Raw genomic sequence first — 20480 nt, forward strand, 5'->3', positions numbered from 1 at the left:
TTGAACATTTCTGTCTAAAACACTGTACCAAAATGTTTCAACAATTCAATATGTTCTGTGGATCTCTTCATGACACTAAGGACCATTTATGAAAACAATTACTTGCAAAATGTATAGAATTTGTTATAATAATAAAGCCAGCTGTACATATAATGTATATTTGTTATTCTGTCCTAATAAATTATTTACTTCTTTGTAAAAAATCTATAACTTGTTTTTTTTAATGAATGTTTAATGTACTTCTACAGTGTTCATGTTTTTCGTTTATTGCACCAATTCCATTTGACTATTTATTTTACATTAACCACTTTCCTCAGGGGTTCTACATAGACTAATGTTGGGTAGCCTAACATTGCAGGTTTGCAGAATATATTAAATTGGCTGATGCAATACTGATTACAATATACTCTTAAAGCCTTGTGTCTTGTGAAAGACTTCATTTGTATAATGCAAATTTGACTCCTTTCTTTTGGTCTATGTGTGCGGCAGCATGTAACCAGCAGAGGTCAGTATCTTTTAAAAGAAAATGTGCCGTGTGATGTGCGTGCTGATTTAGTGGTCAGTATGTTTGTCTAGCTCTTTCGTGGCCAGCGATTCGATTCTTGGCTCTGCCATGCGTGCACAGAATTTGCATGTTCTCCCTGTGCTTCTGGGGTTTCTTCCACGTACTCTGGTTTTCTATCCTAGTCCAAAGACATTGTAGCATGATTGGCAGCACCAAATTGTCCATAGCATGTCTGTGTGCTCTGCATTGGGTTGGCACGCTGTCCAGGGATGTATCTTGAGGCTCCCTGTAATTTCCCCCTGGTTTCGTCTCGCAGTGTGTGAGGGTGTACATGCTAGCTTGTGATGGACTATCCATCCCATCCCTGGTGAATTCTCTCCTCATGCCCAGTCTTCCTAGGCTCCTCATGCAGCATGACCATGACCAGTATAAAGCGGGAGTAAAGTCTCAATGTGCTTCTGTGGTTTAACACTCATCTGTATACCCATCAGGCCCTCATGGCTGTGTTTTTTGTATACCATTTTGTTAGATTATGTTGTTTTTTTTTCATAGTATTTGAATGTTTAGTGGGTTTGTCTGTGAGGTTATGTTCATCACCAGTTTCTGCCACAGTAAGCAAATGTTTAAGCTGAAATTAGTTTGCTAATAAATGAATGTGTATTTTTTTTTCCTTGGGAAGATTTCCTTGTTCCTTGTTGATGCCACATTATGCACCATGTTATGGGGCAGTGGTAGTACAAGTGGTTAAGGCCATTGGGTTGTTGATCAGAAGATTAGGGTTCAAGCCTCAGTAATGCCAAGATGCCACTTTTGGGCCCCTCAGCAACGCCCCCAACTCTCGGGGTGCTGCATCCTGCACTCTGACCTTCAACCCTTCAGGGATGGGATATGTGAAGAAAGAATTTCACTGTGCAATAATTTATATTTGCTAAATAAAGGCAGTCTTATCTCATTTGGTCAAAAGTACCTGACCATCACACCTGTGTGCAGTTAGCATTCCAGTGTTCCAATAAGTGCTCATTAGGGTTGAGGTCAGGGCTCTGAGCAGGCCACTTGAGTTCTTCCACTATGGAAAGCTTGAACAGGTTTGGGCCTAGTTCCAGTGAACAGAAATCTTAATGATACATGATCCAAAGGCATTCAATACAGTTGTGTGTGTAGAACTTCGATGCAACAGTTTAGGGAAGTATGTGTATTTGTGTGTGTACACTGATCAGGCATAAGATTATGACCACCTGCCTAATATTGTGTTGGTCCCCCTTTTGCTGCTAAAACACCCCTGACCCATCGAGACATGGACTCCACTAGCTCTGTGAAGGTGTGCTGTGGTATCTGGCACCAAGATGTTAGCAGCAGATCCTTTAAGTCCTGTAAGTTGTGAGGTGGGGCCTCCATGGGGCCTCCCAACTCACAATTTACTGGACTTAAAAGATACTTTCAGAACTTAAAGAACTTAGGAACTTAACAGAACTTAAATGATACTTTAAATGATAATTAAATAGAACACCCCACAAGAGCTGCAGTTTTGGAGATGCTCTGATCCAGTGGTCTAGCCATCACAATTTGGTCCTTGTCAAACTCGCACAAATCCTTACCCTTGCCCATTTTTCCTGCTTCTAACACATCAACTTTGAGGACAAAATGTTCACTTGCTGCCTAATATATCCCACCCACTAACAGGTGTGATGATTAGGTCTCCACGTACTTTGGGTATTGCAATTGTTATTACACTTTGTGGATCAGTTTATGAGATATACTGCCAAGGTCTAGAAAAAAATAAAGACTGCCTGACTCCTACAGTGGCCAGGTTGGGGCGCTGTTATCACATTTTACTCAAACCCTGGCAGACGAGCCACTAAAAAGCAGCATCAAGCCGTTCCGCATCATCCTTCCATTTTTGTGCCATCGCTTCTTGCTCCTTGTCACCCCCCCCCTCCTCCTTCTCTCTCTCTCTCTCTCTCTCTCTCTCTGCTGAGGATGCTGTGTGTGAATGCTCTCTCCATCTCTCCATACCGACATGTGGACTGATCGTGCAACATTTTGTCACTGACGCTGAACGTCCTGCAAGGTAAGAACATTTTGTTCACCTCATGATGCTGTGCAGTCTGTGTAGAGTGTAAAGCTACCTGTCACCTGCTGCTGCATTATTTTTGCGGTTTTACTGCAACCCAAGGAAACCATAAACACACTGGTGCTGCTGCATTACCCCTCAACCCCCGCCCCCCTTATATGGATGTGTTTCTGTGCAGAAACCTGCACAAGCCTTGAAACGTGTAGGGTCAGTAGGCACGGATTCAGCGCGCGCGAGTTAAATGCACCATTGCATGCAGGAATATAGCTGTGATCTCTAATGAAGTGTGACAGTTATCACTTACTGTGTGTGTGTGTGTGTGTGTGAGAGAGAGAGAGAGAGAGAGAGAGAGAGAGTGTGAATGCGCGCGCGCGCGCTCTGGTGCACTTCTAATGTTAGGAGATATTAAAATTTACAAGGATGTTTACGTGCACAATTCATTATTTTTATTATTTATTAAAGCCCAAATTATTACATTTGTGAATCCTGTTTCTATTGTATTAATTGATCTGAATAATGACTGCTTTTAGTGTGCAATGAAATGTAGTACCCATTAACTGGAGCCATCCTAATGAATATCTAACGCATCATTAATACATCCCACTTTTATATATCTAACATGCAGCATCTAGAGCAGAGTGTACAGTCTCAGCATTTTCCTGTCTATATGCACAAACCATGGCACCACATGCTACATAATGAAATGTCTAATATTTTCTATGATCATATTTAAAGAGCACTACCTTGGTGTTGCTGTTTGTGTCATAACCTTGGTGATGCTGCATATCAAAAGCATCAAAGTGGAAGTCACACTGCTGCCAGAAATGTACAGTATTTTATGTCGTGTTTTTGTTTTTATTTCATTTTAATCTATTGAGTAAACAGCATAAATGAGCAGTGGTGCAGATTCAGCTTTCGGGTTTAGTTCATCTAATACAAACACTATTCAAAATGAATAATATACTATCTATGTAAGTTTGGCTGTGTGTCTGTTGATTGAACTGCAGGAGATATTATCCCATATGATTAGAATGCCATGTGTTTGATAACATTACTTTACCAAATTTAATCTCTTGGGAATAGCTGTATAACCTCAGTGTGTACTGGCTTGCTGATGTATTTTATGGCGTGAGTAACTGCTAGGACAGTCTGATGAGGGGTTGGCTTTAGAGAGGAATGAGGGTCCGGCTTGTTTTCTTTCTTGTCTTAATATTTCATGAGTTCGGAAAGCTAAGTGCTGAATGCAGGAAATGCTCCACCATTGCTTCTCAAACTACAAGGTTAGAGTGGGGTGATGAGGAAATGTGGAACTGATATATATTTACTGTATAGACACACCCACAACATACATTACACGTGTAAATGCCTGCTGTGTGACAGACACTGTATCCTAATGCCTAAGAGAAGCGCAGATGTAGCCTGCTTGTCCAGTGCAGACAAGTCCTGTGTAAGTTAGCTTGTCTCATTAGGGAACAGGTGCAACAGGCATGCTCTGAATGCATAAATGGTGACAAGGTGATTTTTTTTTTATCAGCAGCAGCATTTACACAGCAGGAATAAATCTGACAAACTGAAGTGAAAGAGGAAACAAGAAGACGTACCAGATGCAGCTATGACTAATGGGTTGCTAGTAGTGTAAGAGGTGAGCTGTGAGCAAGACAGGGAGAAACTGAAAAGTCACTGAGACTGTTAAAGATACCTCAGCACTTGTATGGGATGGCATTAGGTCAGTGCACTGCGCTAACAGGTGAGTCACTTTGGTTAGATTTTTGTCAAATTGTAGATGAGAAAGTTTGGGATCCAGTGGAAACATAGCAGTACACCTTGAATCAAGCCTCTTCTTGCCTTTGCATGTTGGCTTTAAAGGTGCAGTTTGTAATTTTATATAGACATATAAAAAGCCTAGAAGTTTAAAATATACAGTTAAATGCAATACACTGGGTTGTTGCGTTGCAGGGTGGTCTGGCTGGTGTGTTCATTTCAGGCATTTGATAAATGTTTTTTTCCAACCCGGATTTTTAGCTTTTCCCACAGCCCTAACAGATCTGTTCAACTCTTCTTTAAAACCCACCAAGTTGTGGCATTTAAAAAAAAAAAAATGTAATTTAGTTCATAGGCAGCAGTGGGTTCTGTAAATTACAAATTGCCCCTTTAACACAGGATTGATCTGTTATGATGTACCCAATTATTTAACATTACAGTAGGCCCTAGCATTTCTGTTTACTTTGGAGGAAAAAAAATTTCCAAAACGCTATGATAATGGTATTTTTAGCTAAACGACATGATACATATCAGCTCCTGGTCTCCTTCTTTATTGTGAATTTTAATTATTGTATACACTGGAGTCACAGAAAACCAGTCTCAACAAGTCCCAGTGTCTTGAGATTCACTACATCTGGATTCAGTGCTGAGTTGTACAAGACCTAGGAGTTCCAGGCTTATGTGTTGTGTACAGGAAAAAGGCAAATTTTTCTCCCTTCATTCTTTTAAAAAAAGTGCCTGTTATGAATGACTACTGCATTTGAGACACACTTTACTTCCACTTTGGAAGGCTGGTTCTCTCTTTAATTGAGCTGTCCAAGGAATTTATTAGTCATCTGTGTTGATCCTCCTGGGTTGTTTTGATCTAAAGGTTTGACTGATCCAGTTTCTTTCTTTCCTCTTGCCTTAAATAAATATATTTTTACATCTTTACATCAAGTTGATTGGACTGTATCCTTATTTTATTCCATTCAGCTTCTTTTAAATACTGCCTTTGGGACCTAATTGCCACTGGAAAAGGTTGAGGCATTTTGAACCAGACTTTGATTTCCTCGAAAGTAGGTCACTTTTGATGTTTTGCGCATGGAAGTAAGGCACTGACTAATAAAGCCAATTCTAAAGCAATCGTTAACCTCAAAGTGAATCAGATTTTGATATGTTTGAAGGTTTAAGCCCTTTGTGCAGGACCTTTCCAAATATTTACTCCAGTTTACTGTGGAAACATTAGTACAGTAATTGTTACTGACAGTCGTCAGTAACTGTGGTAAGGCTGGTATTGGCCCCTTTATTAGAAATATCTGTACCACATGAACCAGTCAACTAATGTAGCTGAAATCATTCAGGTCAAGAGCTTCAGTTAACGTCACCCAGTCTTCTGCAGTTATCCAGTGTGGGTGAGATTGTGCCCCCTGTAGCCCCAGATTTGTCTCTTTATGTCTGACAGCGCAAGTGGAAACCCTAGTGATTTTATGCTATTGCCCATTTGCCTCTAGAGCTGTCTTGCTAGGTATCCTGAGGCTTTTTATGAACCAGTCTGGCCTTTCTCCTCTGACCTTTTTCATCCACATGGGCTTTTCACTCACAGAACTGTTGGATGGTTTTCACGCCATTCTGTGTAAACTCTAGACAGTGCTGTGCCTGAAAATCTCTCAGTACATTAACTACTGCCTGTCGTACCACTCTCAAAGTCACAGAGATTATTTTCCCTCTGTTCTGATGGTTGATGTAAACAATAACTAAAGCTTGTTACCAGTATCTGGATTATTTTATTCAGTGTGCTTCTGTCAGGTGATTGGCTGAATGGAAAAAATTATAATTGAGCACAGTAGTATGGTATACTATCCCAAATCTGTCAAACCCTAACCTTATTTCTAATAAAATGTGCCGATAAAACAATTATTTAATTATTGTCTTATGTTTATTATACATTCTACCATGTTACTACTGTGTTTTTCCTGTAGTGGTTTCCGGAAGTTATTTTTTATTAAACATTTAACCATCCTACTGTCACTTTCAATATATTATCTCATGACAAATAGTGTCTATGACTAACATGCTAATTGTTACATTAACCATGGTTAGCAGGTCAATCTGTATCAGCAATCAAAAAGGCAATATCGTTTTAAATAAGCGTAGAAAATTTAGTGCTGAATTGTGAATTGAACTTTTTCACTCTGTCCTGAAAGATGCCCTTGAAAATCTCTTCCTACAGATAAGCTGTAGATTGATTAATTTTCTCTCTCTACTCTCACTGACAGAGCAACTATATGTGCATTACTGCTATTCTGGAAGTAACAGAAAGCTATCTGCATTATTTGCAATGCTAGTTTACAGAGTTTCACTAGTAAGAAATGCAGCATGTGTAAATGAAGTATGCAGGTCCTGCTAAAATCACATAAAATGTCTGCAAACTGTATATTCATATTTCGTTTTTGTAGTTGTTAATAACAGTCTTATTGTCTTATAGTAGTGTCTTATAGTTTCTTATAGTATCTAGTCTTATCAAAAAATATAATGTCATTAAATTGCTCTAATACCAGCTAGCCAACCAACCATAAAATCTCATTACACAGAAATAAAACACCAAAGTGTATACATTAAGCATTTATTTAGCTAGCAAGTTAGTGGAAAGATTTTCGAAAGGATGTCAACAGTGGATTTATATTTATAATGTTATCACATAATTACATTATTCCAAAGACTATTTTCCAAGAGGCATTACAAAAATACTGTATTTTTAAAATTCAGCCTGAGAACAGACACAACTACTGCTATCTATCTATCTATCTATCTATCTATCTATCTATCTATCTATCTATCTGTCTGTCTGTCTGTCTGTCTGTCTGTCTGTCTGTCTGTCTGTCTGTCTGTCTGTCTGTCTGTCTGTCTGTTCCGAATCATTATGATTCGCTTCCCTACCCAAGTACGGCATTGCAGCATTGGACTCCTCTTTGGAATAATGTGATTATATGATATCATTATAAATATAGCCCCATTGTTGACATCCATTAAATTTCCTTCAGCTATCTAGCTAGCTAACTAAATGGATAATGTCGATTTTGATGTTTTGTTTTTGTGCAGTGAGATTTAAAGGGCTGGCAAGAGGATTATAGTATTAACTTTCGTCCTTACAAAACGGGTTTTAGGGCAATTTAATGAAATTTAGGCCTGCTTTTGTCTCTAATAGATGGGTTTATATTGCAACTCTACCCTAATTTGTTTCTTCAGATTTATTTATGCATCATGGTAATGTGACTTAAATATTGTTCATCAGTTGCTTGAATGTAGGTGTCAAAGTAACAACCGTATGAACATTTCCAAACAATTTCTGCACGTAGCTGCAGACAGTTTTGGCAGCCGATATTGTAATTATTTCTAAACTCCCTGTGAACGAGAAATGTTCTCCTTTATGTAGAATGTTTCAAATTGTTCTAGTCTACCAGAAGCTCTGTAGAAAGAGAACATTTTAATCTTTGCAAAAATAAAAGTAGGTCAGGTTCATATCTGGGGAAGATGAAGAGAGACATACTGTACACCTGATACAGCTCGCTTCAAATTCAGTGTCTAACTACTGGTCAGACAATCCAGATAATTGTGCTCTGTTAAGCCATTTTTCCACTGATTAAACTACTATTAAGCCTACATTTATCATTTCAGCTCTATTACTTGTGCAGTAAGACAGACAGCATACATTTTGGTCTCTTATTCAAGCCACGTACTTCTTGATTTCTGCTGCTGACAAGGACAGGGATAAGAACTGTCATGTGTAACTGACAAGGCTGTTAGTCACAGTCTTTTTCTGCTTCACATTGGTTGAATATTTATTACCTTCCAATCATAACTGTTAAAATGATTATATTAGTGTGCGGTACTGTGAATAATTCATATAACCCTGACACTATAATCACTATAATTCTTGACAGTCACTATATTCTTCACATTTAATAAAGAAGACATTTTTTTTTTTTTACAGTTTATTAATAGTACATGTACATGTTCTATACCTTAGAGACGTATGAATAAGTCTATGAATGATGAATGCTTCTTCTTTTCTTTTTCTTTTTTTTATTTGGCACAGTTACTCTGACCATCTGCTCGGTGTGTCTATGGTATTTGTCACAACATAACAGGTTTAAATGTTTTCACAAATCATAAAAAGGTCACCTATCAATTAAAAACTGTCATTTCCTTTTTGCAGCCAATGCTTTATAATCATGTAATCTGCAACAGGAATATAAATTGATTCAATATGGGACTCAATGGACAGGAATACAGTTATAGCAAATGAAAGCAGCTCTGGAGTGTCATTTATTTCCATTCGTTTACTTTATTCCAAAACTATTTACCATTATTTAACAATTTCAAGCATCTACCTAGACTTTTGCTTGTATGGTACAATACTATACATTAAAGCTGTTTAAATGGCTTTAATGCAGTCTATCCTAGGATATTATCTCAATTTACTTAAGTAATCTTAATTAATATTTTTACTTAATGCAGTTTTAAAGCTAATATACAGTATACACGTGTGTTTCGCATAGGAATAAATGTACCTTCTTAACACATTAGTGAGTCTTTACCTCAGGCAGTGATTAACCTTCTGGCATAGTTTTAGAGCCAGACGTGTTGCTGGGTAAAAACAGAGCCTATGCTTTCATTTTATCACTTACTGTATGGCTTTCGCCATTCATAAATAACCGTGCACAAAATCTATCAGGATTTGCATAACAGTACGCAGTACTGAGAACCCCATTTACAGCAAGCACATGAAACAGGATGTAATTGTGTGGTGCAGACTATTTCTTGCAATGTACAGAAAATGCCAAGCTCATTTTCAGGGCTATATATACTGGAGTATTTTTACTAAACAAAGCTGTTTACTAAACACATTTGTAGCATCTGTTTATGCTGATAGGTATGGCCTGTGTTGTGGGTTATCTATTAAAAAACATGTATGAAAATGTATGAATATTGTGAAATGAATATGATGAGATCCTATCTTTCCATAATCATTCAGTATGAATAGGCAACATAAGTGGCCCTGGCTTATCAAAATTGAAGTAAATATAAAGTGTAGGTCATGTTGAGCAGTAAATGGCAAACACCTGATGTCCCAGATTATATAAAATCTCATAACACTAAGGTCATGATAACGTCTTTCTCATTTTGCACTGGACTTCCTTTCTAAAAAATTAATGGATAGGATACATTTCTTATTAGAGTTTTTAAATCCTACACAATCATAAACACAAGTTTAAGGAATGAGCATCCTTTCTGTTTTAAGTTGGTATAAGTATTGCCGAAATATCTGTAAGGGTAAAAAAGTTTGTAAAGTTTGTACCAAAATATCCTTTGCTGTGAAAGGGAAACATATAAAGTCATAACATAAGCAATGAGGCTCTGAGACATACACAATATTGTGTTGCTAATGAGCATATTAAATTTATCCATTTAGTGCATATTTTTCTACACCTTAAGGGGCAAATATCTAATTAAAGATGTTTTGTGAAAATGAATCGATAAAAATGTGAAAAGGCATTCTATTCATAATCATATCATTTAACCAATTTAGCCACTGGCATTGTGCATTGTATTAAAATAATTTATAGTCTTTCTGTGAAACCCCTGTGTCAGAATGTGATTGTTTTTTTTCTTTTGCCTTTTTAGCCAGTTGAAAGCAACAGCTTCTGGTGTCTGTCAACGTGGAGCAATTACTTGTGCTTCATAAAAGATGCAAGAATATATTATTGGAGTGAGCTTAGGCATATCAAAAAAGTCTTAAAAGAGAAATGACACAAAAATCGATGTGATAGTCATGAGAACCTAGAGACAGTTTCTTAATGAAACATGAGCATGAATGACAAGCTTGGTGGACCTGTTGGATCCAGCTTTCAGGATGATCATGGGGAAATCAGAAACAACAACAGGTGCTCTGAGCATTCATGGGACGGAGATGCCAATGCAAATGAGATTCAGAGTAAAGATGGTAGAACTTTGGAGGACATTGGTACTCAATCCTCTTTCATATCTCACACTGAAGAACAGGACAAAATCATCATCTGGGGCACAGACTCTCAGTATGATGATCCTGAACTGGCAGAGTTTGAGATGTTGGAATGCCAGGAACTGGAGGCTTACCTTGTCGATTCAGAGGACAGTTATGTTAAAGATGATGGTCTGACACTAGGCACCTTTTCCAAAAATAATACACAAACTGAGGTTGGTCTTAAAAAAGACACAAAATTAGCTACAAAAGAGCAAGAAACAGCTTCCCACCAATCCATCAGCAAAGAGATGGAGACATGCCCTTCTAGGGCTGAGTTTAGTTCAGATAATGATGTATTTGTATCCTGTTACTCCACAATGTCCAGTCTTGCCTCACAGTCCTGTCTGACAATTTCAGATAAGAGCAAAAGTTCTCCACACACTGAACGAACTCATGTAGATCTCAATCTGAACACTACTGTTTTACCTGAGGAACCTTATTTGGAAGCACGAGAAAATCAAGCAGCTCAAAACCAATATGTAAAAACATGCAAAGAATCCTTAGGCCAGTCAAAAACTGACATAAATGAATGTAAACCAACTGTTGCAGGTGCTAAAAATGAGCACAATAAAATAGAAAATGCCAATGAGAACAATGTGGATGCTGCTGAGAAGCACCCGGCTTCAATTATGGAAGAATGTAAACATAAAGATCCAAAAGTGGTTTCATTTCAGCAAAAATCTCGCCAACCATTTGGGTCAGATGACGCACATTCTTTTTCAGTGGCCAGCAAGATTCCTCACGATACCAGTCATGAAATAAAATCTAAACAATTCCAAAAGGAGGAAACTTTAGAAACAATTCAGAGATCCTCAACAGAAGCACCCAGTCAAAGTGTAGTAGCAGAACCCAGACTGTACCAGAAACAGGCATCTTTTGAAAGAGCACAGAGTGCTAGCCCATCTCGCCTGGAAAGGCGAATGCCAATGGGCACTTCTTCACACCCCTCTACTCCTCCATCTTCTAAAAGCACCAGCTCCCCTAAACAACAACCACTTTCTTCACCAGCCAAGACTGTAAGCACACTAACTCCAAACCAGGAACCATCTGGTTCTCCACAGAGGCTTGCTACTGGTTTGAAGCTTCCAAGTAAAAGCTATTTCAGTAGTGGCATCCCAAAACCAATTCCCCCTCAACAGCCATCTAAATCAGAATCTGATTTTACGAAGTCCTCTCCTCCTCAAAGACCTAAAAACGTCCGCCCAAAAATAATCACTTACGTCCGGAAGAGCCCTCAGGCAAAGCCCCATTCTACAGAGAGTCCATATGAAGCTTCTACTCTGCCTTCAAGGCTTTCACCGTACTCTAGTATCCTGGCCACAAAAGAGCCAAAAGTTGCAGGATCCAGAGGTTCACCAGTCATGAGCTCCTCAAATATCCTTCATGACAAGTATCGACAGGAATCGCAGAAATCAGGATACTACCCATCAACTGGCCTGATGGTGTCTGGCATCAGACCACCAGGTCATACTGTACCTCATAAAATGGTGGGGAAGTCAGAAAGTTTCCATGGTGAGCTCCCAGGCAACTATATGCATGAGGTGAGAATTCATGTGAAAGATTTGCAATTTTTATTACAGTTCTGGTTTTGGAATTGTATTGTAATTTCTGTGTAGATATTTGCCATATGCTGACATTTTAAATGGTCCTGCTTGATTTTTGTCTAGGTGGGCAGAGGAGCACACCTTAGTGCGTATGAAGTAGCTGGTGCCTATCGATCACCAAGGGCTCTACGGCCTCAGCTCGGCCTTGGAGCAGTCACAAGACAACCTACAACCAAAGCCAGGATGCTGATGACAGGTCAGAGGTCAACTTCTCCTCTCAGCCACTCAGCTTCAATGGTGCAGCCTACACACTGCTACCAAGATCCCACAGGTTAGTTAGCACATGATAATGGATGATTAAATAACATAACACTGCTCCTTAACATCCAATAGTGAGAGAAAATGCACAAATTTGTGCTCTCTAAAGATGTGCAGTGACTATTGAACAAACAACGGTGCCTCATTGCCTTAGATTTTGGTTGGGTACAAAGACATAGCCTCAACAAATTTAAGACAAGACTCTATCATACTTATGCTATAGGGTTTTTTTCAGAGTAGCCCACTATTAAGCAGTTAAAGTTTTTTGGATATTCTTCTTTTTGACATCCAGCATACAGTGTAGCAGCTCATTTTATCTTCAGAGAGCACAATATACCTCTGTTGAAATGGTAGAACCACTAATCTTAATCCAGGGTTGCCAGGTTTCTGTATGGCCATTGAGTATTTAAAACTACCCAAGTTTGGTATGAATAAAAAAAAAAATCCTAACAGCCCTGACATGTACTTTTCTGACTGCTTCTCCTCCTCAATGAGCATGCATAAGACAACATGATTCATGCCCCATTGGGCCTCTTTTAGCAGTTAACTTTTTGACCATCGTAATAACTTTATGGAATTTAATGGAGCACACTGACTCATGATCGTGCAACTTCAAGAAAAGCAAGAAAATTAATAGAATATTGGCATATATTTTCCAAATAGCAACAGTTTAAATGGTTGGTTAGTCAAAAGAGGTCATTAGTATTAAATTAAATCAAAATACCAAAACAAACCACAACATTTGTTGAATGATGGTAAGGCTCTTCCATGTCTGCCCTATTTGTAGTCTCATTTATGGATAAACGAATGAATATTCTGTTGTTACTAATTCCCTAAAACTTTTAATAAAGATGGTAATTATAATCTATTTTAGAATGTATTAATTTACCATTGTGCAGCATTAACTCTGCAAAAAGCATGTACCTGGTGTTAGATGTGTGGAACACATCTAACCTGGTGTTAGATGTGTGGATTTTCATTCCACGAAAATATCCAGCCCAATTAAAGAGCACCTCCGTGTCAGATTCAGTGTGGTAAATAGCAAATTACGATATTTCTATTGTCACAAATTATAATTAATGCATTTTTTTTGCTGTGAATAAATCCTATACCAAACACTGCATCTCTACTCCTGTGTGTAATAAACTATGCAGCAGTGCAATCATAAAATGCACAGGCTAACACTCTCTTCCCCGAATGGTTCATGGTTTAATTATCCAGCCTAAGGCTAAAGTGTTTCCATACCAGCCATGAGGCTTTGTACTGTAATCATTTTGAGAATTGCATATGCATGGGACCTCTTACACCATTTCCCTCTTTGAAGTTAGAAACCCATGACAGCAGTCAAATTCAAGAGCTGCTCATTTTACACCTTCTGAATATGTTTACTGAGCTTTGATTCCTTCATATTCTGCGCAGTTTTTATAGCCAAAGCTCAAGATTCTGTATAGTTCTATTTAAATAGAGCATTTTAAAATTTTTAGCTCCATATACAATAAACATCAGCTATAAAACCATATTCCATAGAGCCAGGGAATCTCAGTTTAAATCCTAGGGCTGACGGAAAACCACAGCTGAGCCCTTGAACAAGGCCCTGTACACTTAACTGCTCATTATTAGACTTGGATTGGATTTTGCTTCGGTTTTCCTGTTTTGGATAAAAGCAGAAAAATATAATTACATTTAAATATCTTACTCCATCTTGAAGGCCATTAAAATAAATTCAGCATGAGAAGGAATAGTGCTGTCTGTGATGTCTGTTAGGAGTAAAACAATTCATGATCAAAAAGGAATATTAAATGTTTTACTGCTGTGAATAAACTCTTACTTGTGCTAGAGGCCTATGCTGACAGAACAGTCCAGTTTATAAGCTATAGGGCAATCATTTATTTATTATTACTTATTTACCTTTGTGTAATTTCAGAAGCTTTAGCTTCTCTTATAATGTGATATTTAGCTGTTATTTTTATTGTTTGACTGGAAAATGTGATTTATTCTATACGTTATTTTGTATATTTCATTTACGCTGAATGAATGCATATAATTCTGCATGCCATAAATCTTTAATACACTTCATTTACTTTGAATGAAATCCAAAATAAATTCTTTTCTAATATTCTATCAGGGGAGTTGAAGAAGCCGATATTAGAGGTCGCTCCCAAGTCCCTCCTCCCCAAATCGGGTCAGTCTGGCCTGCGCCCGCCGGGCTTCTCCCACTTACCCACTGCTCGCCTGGCTGCTTTCGGCTTCGTCCGCAGTGCCAGTGTGTCCTCCGTGTCCAGTAACCAATCCAACGACAGTACTCATAGCAGCCCATGTCGCCCTGCTCACTGTAAGTGCTCTTTATTTACTTTAAATTTCTCACTTGGTGAGAAATCTGGGTGAATTCTGTGCTATCATTATTATTTTCAGGATTGAAGTGCCAGACTGCTGTCTGTGACAATACTGGGATTGGAGTAGAAACTGGAGCCGAGTCATTCTCATTAGTCTCTTGCACAGAGTCATGCTTCTTAACCTCAGGAAATGGAAATAAGGTTTAGAATAAATGATTTAGAAATAGAAGAGTGTCTGTTGTTCCATGATAGCAGTACTATAAGACACCTGGGACTTAATTTACTGCTTTTGTTTCTAAAATTCTCTAAAGACAGTGCCAGAGAAAAGCAACAAAGTTAAATTGCTTTCTGTCTTAGGCAGAATTATTTCTGCAGAGGGAACATAATTTGGTAAACGGATTTTAAGTAACCTCATTAAACACAGAAATGAACTGTGGCATGCTATTCTCATTATATCGATAATGAGCCATAATAGTAAAACACGTGCTTTTGTGCCAGGGGTATTTTTTTTTTTATCAGTTCCAAATGTCAAATGCAGTGTTTTCCAGTGTTGCCAAATTCAATTTATTGTGTTACTACATGGAAGAAAGGAAAAGTGGGAAAGGGGGAAGGGGGTTAATAGTGTTGTTAATGAGGCAGAGTAAAAGTGTGAGACGAGAGAGTTCTGATCGATTTAATAGTTTCATGGGAATCATGTTGCAGGGCAGAAAGGACAGCAGTGAAGTGACAGATTTCTCTTCCTAGTCAGTTCATCTTTCCTCTGCTGTGAGGACTTGTGTCCGGTGTGAGTCTGATTTGTACTGCGATCGTGTGGGGTTTGATTTCACCCTTTCCATTCTCTCTTCCTCCATTTCACTGTTGCTAGGGAAATGGAAGGATGCCCTATCATTAATCTCTAAGTTTTTTTGTGCTTCTCTGGGTGAATTTTCTTCCTCACAGAAGGAAGGATTTCTCAGAGCAGGCAAAATGACTTTCTAATTGCTCCAACAGCGGAAGAGTTTTGGTGCAGAATAGAGGGTGTCATTCACAAAAACAAAAATAACTACACCAGAATAGCCGGAATAGATACTCGCTTTAGCATTTTCAAATATTCCTAAAAAGTCCTATGTTTCTTGTGAGGTATGACATTTAACACCATCTATTCACACTACATGTATCTATATATTATTAAGCGCTGAATTATATTCTCACTCTGCCAAGATGACACAAGTGAGTGCATGAATTTATACTCAGACTTGTGTGTGCTAGTTTGTGGTGTGACTGACTCACTGCTTTTCATCAAGTTCGCTCAACCACTCCATAATGTGTTTGAAGCTGCTTTGTTCTTAGGTTTAAGCTTTCAGTGTTTATCTGAAACAATACACTCTCCGTAATTATTTTTATAATTGAAATTCATATCTTCAGAAAGCAGACTTGTTCTGGTTGCTGATAATGTAGTTCTGGGATGGCTTCAAGTCAGCAGACATGTAACTGTGCTTGGCTTGCTGATAGTCATACCTACTGCGCATATTTATTCTTTGTATTCTTGCAAAACTTCAATTTTACCCATTACATCAACAGTAGCTTTCTTGTCAAGAAATCTTAAATCTTGGGACTGCCAGAAAACCAGCACTGGCAAAACTAGCTTAGTTGTATAGTGCTTAAAATAAATGGATCTGCCAACTTGATTTATATTCCGCATATAGAAATGTGTTTTGTCTCTTTTATATTAGACAAAAATGATTTTTTTTCAACTGATCAACGAAAAGAGAAGACGCTTAATCCATGTAAAAACTGAACTGAAATTAAATTTACGTGAATAGACTGGTTTTTGTTGACCATAATCTTTAAATTTGTACTGATTGATTGGCTCTCAATAAATAAATAAATAAATAAATAAATAAATAAATAGACAGACAGACAGACAGACAGACAGGCAGGCAGGCAGATAGATAGATAGATAGATAGATAGATAGATAGATAGATAGATAGATAGATAGATAGATAGATAGATAACAGTTGCTGGTGCATGAGGGATGTTTAGAAATATTCAGAATGTTCAGAACAGTAAATCAGAATCATTTCAGTTCTCAGACTATCATGGAAATATCAGTACGGGCAACTAAAAAAGCCACATCAGTTGACCACTCACTGTTAGTATGACTTTGTGACTGCAGACTCCTACTTCCCCATATTCCACCCACTAGTGTATGTGCACATAACCACAGACAAGAATTTTGACCTTGAAAATGAAATTTCCTGTACTGATTAATCTGTACTTATAAATCAGTATATAATGTACCAATAGTCCTGTATATTTGTGTACAGTGACCTTGAGGCTCAGGAAGCTGCTACCTAAATAGAATGCATTATTTTTTTTTTAAATTATTATTACTAAAACCTTGCTTTTCTAAAATGTTAGTGATATGAAAGTGAAAGGGAACTTGCCGTATATATATGGAACATTATATACTTTATAACATATCATTCAAATTTACATCTATAACAGTTGCACTAAGAATGAGATAGAGGTGATAGAATGTTAGCAATACTGACGGTATGGAGTTTTATCAAACTTTATTTAGTACTTTTCTCAAGGAATGTAAATATCCTGCAAAGATACAGTACATGCTTTGCAAAAACACGTATTGAATGCTTGAACAATCGGCCTTAGACTTCATTTTTGGGTAATATGTTGTCCTGAGTTATCACATACACTGGTAGGTAGAGATTATGTGGAGAATTCGACTATATTGTGATATGTAAATGTGTCTTTGTGAAATGTGAGGTGGCTGTAGTGTGTGGTGTGTACTAGATTTTCTTGCCTCCACTTTGCTATAGTCATCTTTCTCTAAACGCAGTCACTGCATGAACTCATTGTCTATCCTCTGCTGCAGAAGCAGTGCTGAGTCAATTGCTGCAGTATGAGAAAATGCTGAGAATAGCCTTCTCTCTCTCTCTCTCTCTCTCTCTCTCTAACTCTCACTTTCTCTCTCATTCACTCACACACTCTCTCTCTTCTGACTCTACCTACAACATGCAGTTAGTATTCAACCCATTAGTCTGAGATTGCTCTGTCTCCTAACATAAAAACAACCAACCCATACATCCACTGATACTTAGAGTAACTCAAACTAACCTCAGCATAGTTGTGACTCTCCAGAATCTAGAGTTTGTCACCCCTGCTATGACTTTCAGAGAAGTTCAAGCTTGCCTGATACTATAGTGAGGAAACATTTGGCTCTTAGACAGCTGGAGGTTCAGCAGCAGTGCATTCTAGTGCTGCCGACTTTTATGACCCCGCTATCCACAACTCGTCTGCCTGTTATTTACATGTATGCCTGTAGCATTTTTGTCAGATGCTAGGGCCAGTAAGCGCAAATGGAAAGCTTGAATAAGAAATATAACAACAGCTGTCCTCCCACACCCGGAATGATCTCTTGTCCACGCCTTGATGACCACTTTTGCTTTCTAGCATGGTCTAGTTCATGGTGAGAGACACGGTGATAACAGCATCTATCTTTTAGTCATTCGTCTATGATGGACATGGCTAATAGCTATTGATATTAGCAACCGTTTACACAGTGCTGGCATGGCTATCAGCTCCCATCTTAAAGCTTTACCAACCTGGAACTTTAAATGATGTAGCAAAAGAAATTCAGGTCAAGAGGATTTTTTTTTTTTTTAATAGACAGGATTGTTGCAGAAATGTTCACATTGCTAGGATACTTTGTACCGCTTCTTACCTTTGTTTTTCAAAGAGACACGCCAAAGCAGGATTTGCTGTCATGTAAGTGTGGATGACATATTAAAGTATGCACGGGAATGTGTTCCTCTTATGTTTCTCTTAAAATGCTGGACTCTTATTTATTGTAGCTTTAATGATATATGTGGGCCCTAATGTATGATAACACAAACCCAGAACTGAATGCCAGATTCAGCCTCTGCTTGCTAATATGAGAGAGGAACTACAAGCTTATTAGGTTTGATGACTTAAATGTTCTTCAAGCTAATGTTTCGGGTCACTTTATATGTGGTTTGGTGATGTTTGTGCTTGGTAGGGTCAGATTGTTTGCACGGGGGAAATGGAGGGAAAAATGTATTTGGATATAATACAAAATTTGTAATGTATTTGTTAAGCTTTCCGAATAAACCACCAGCAGTACTACTGTAGAACATGTAACATAAAAACATGTCAAATGTAAAAACACCAGTGTAACATGGATGTTGTTATGTTTGGCTACTAGTGCTGGCAAGAGTTTAAAATTGCTACCAAGCAGTTTTTCCTGTTAGCAGTTAGCTTAAATTGTCTAGGAAAATGTTAGCTGTGTCAGAGACTTAATATCATGGTGTACTTTAAATGAGGAGTAAACGGGATTGGCTAAATGAGCCAAATACAGCTCTGGAAAAAAATAAGAGACCACTGCCCAATCTCCAGATTTGAACCCTTATTGAAAACCTCTGGAATGTCATCAAGAGGAAGATGGATGGTCACAAACCATAAAGCAAAGCTGAGCTGTTTGCTTTTTTTTTTTGCAAAAAGAGTGGTATAAAGTTCCCCAACAGCAATGTGAAAAACTGGTGGAGAGCATGGAGCCAAAACGCATGCAAATCAGGGTTATTCCACCAAATACTGATTTCTTAATGTTATTTAGCCAAAGCATTAACACAATTTGTTTACAAATTATTTGCATTTTGTTTTTAGTAAAGTTATTAAAGCTCTGCAAATACTGCATGATCTTGGGTTATTTTGATGTGTTGTCATTTCCTTTAAATATACACTCTAAATAACAATAGTTAGATTTGGAATTTAGGAGAAATATTATCAGCAGTTCACAAAAAATTAAACAAAACTGTTCATCTCACCAATACATGAACCTGGAAGAAAATAACATAAGAAACTGATTATTTTGCAGTGGTCTCTTATTTTTTCCCCCACTTGTGTACATCACATATGAGAATAAGAGTTAGTACTGAATTAAATTACCTCAGTGATTAGTCAGTGTGTGTTTTATGGTGGGTTTGGATGTCTGTGGTATCTCAATACATCACTCTGTGTCTCTGCTGTGTTGTTTTGATCTCTACAGCTAGCATAATTCAGATCTAAGGTATTGGTAGAACCGGACTGGAGCTGTTTGTTGGGATTTACAGCCATGATGATGTTTGTTTCATACTGTTTGGAATATAAAAGAATCATGAGCTAACTTTACTTTGAAAGCTAAGGTCTATTAGCAATATTAATTAATTAATATCTACTGAGCAATATTTGCTATTCCAGCTCATGACTAGCATCTCTTCACACACAGCTTTCACTATATATGTTTTCTTTATTAGTACATTTGTCATCTCGTAATCACCAGGAGTCCCAGTTGAGAATTTAAACTTTTGCTAACTTTGATGAATTTAATGATTTTATTTTGCTGTGTGCACAGATTCATTTGCCGGCAACATCAACCTGTTGAGTCACTACTCTCTGTTGTCTAGTGTGAATAGCATGGGGAATGAGTGTTAGTCAGTGTTCCCGATACTGTTATGATTTTAGGCAGAACACGAAGATCATGAATAGACTAGAGAAATAATCTGGAAAGTGCAGGGAGAATGCAGTAAAGTCAGGACTTTAAGTCGTGCAACATTTCAGACTCTGAGCTTGCTGTCTGTAGGTCAAAGCAGTGAAAATGAGGAGACCCTCGTGCCTCGTGCTCCTTTCTCCCCCGGGGACGGTGGCACCGGTAGACGATCTAGCTGTGGAAGTGCCCAGACTGCAAACCGCCGCTCTGTGGTGCCTTCATCACGTGGTTCACCAGTTGGTGAGTGTCTTTATTAAGCTTCTGTGTCATAACAGTCTGTTTATGAAGAAAATTGATGAGGTCATGTTTAGTCTTACTCTAATTTCATGTATAATGACTGAACTATCCATTATTTT

General features: G+C 37.9%; 1 protein-coding gene across 4 annotated transcripts in view; it reads left to right on the forward strand.

The window, feature by feature from the left end:
- The first annotated feature begins 2456 nt into the window (after positions 1-2456).
- The window catches only part of mtus2b (microtubule associated tumor suppressor candidate 2b), a 36938-nt gene continuing 18914 nt past the window's right edge, over positions 2457-20480 (forward strand). For 2 of the 4 annotated variants that reach the window (XR_009206970.1, XM_058413471.1), the window contains exons 1-5: positions 2457-2573; positions 10005-11924; positions 12051-12258; positions 14371-14577; positions 20218-20364. Coding sequence is in view for 3 of the 4 variants with exons in the window: in XM_058413471.1 (XP_058269454.1) it covers positions 10185-11924; positions 12051-12258; positions 14371-14577; positions 20218-20364 (2302 nt within the window). In the remaining variant the exon portion in view is untranslated. Of the gene's footprint in view, positions 2574-4182; positions 4324-10004; positions 11925-12050; positions 12259-14370; positions 14578-20217; positions 20365-20480 lie in introns of those variants that run through there. The other 2 variants (XM_058413474.1, XM_058413473.1) reach the window with 2 other exon arrangements.

Source organism: Hemibagrus wyckioides, linkage group LG17 (assembly GCF_019097595.1).
Source record: "Hemibagrus wyckioides isolate EC202008001 linkage group LG17, SWU_Hwy_1.0, whole genome shotgun sequence".
Lineage (NCBI taxonomy): Eukaryota > Metazoa > Chordata > Actinopteri > Siluriformes > Bagridae > Hemibagrus > Hemibagrus wyckioides.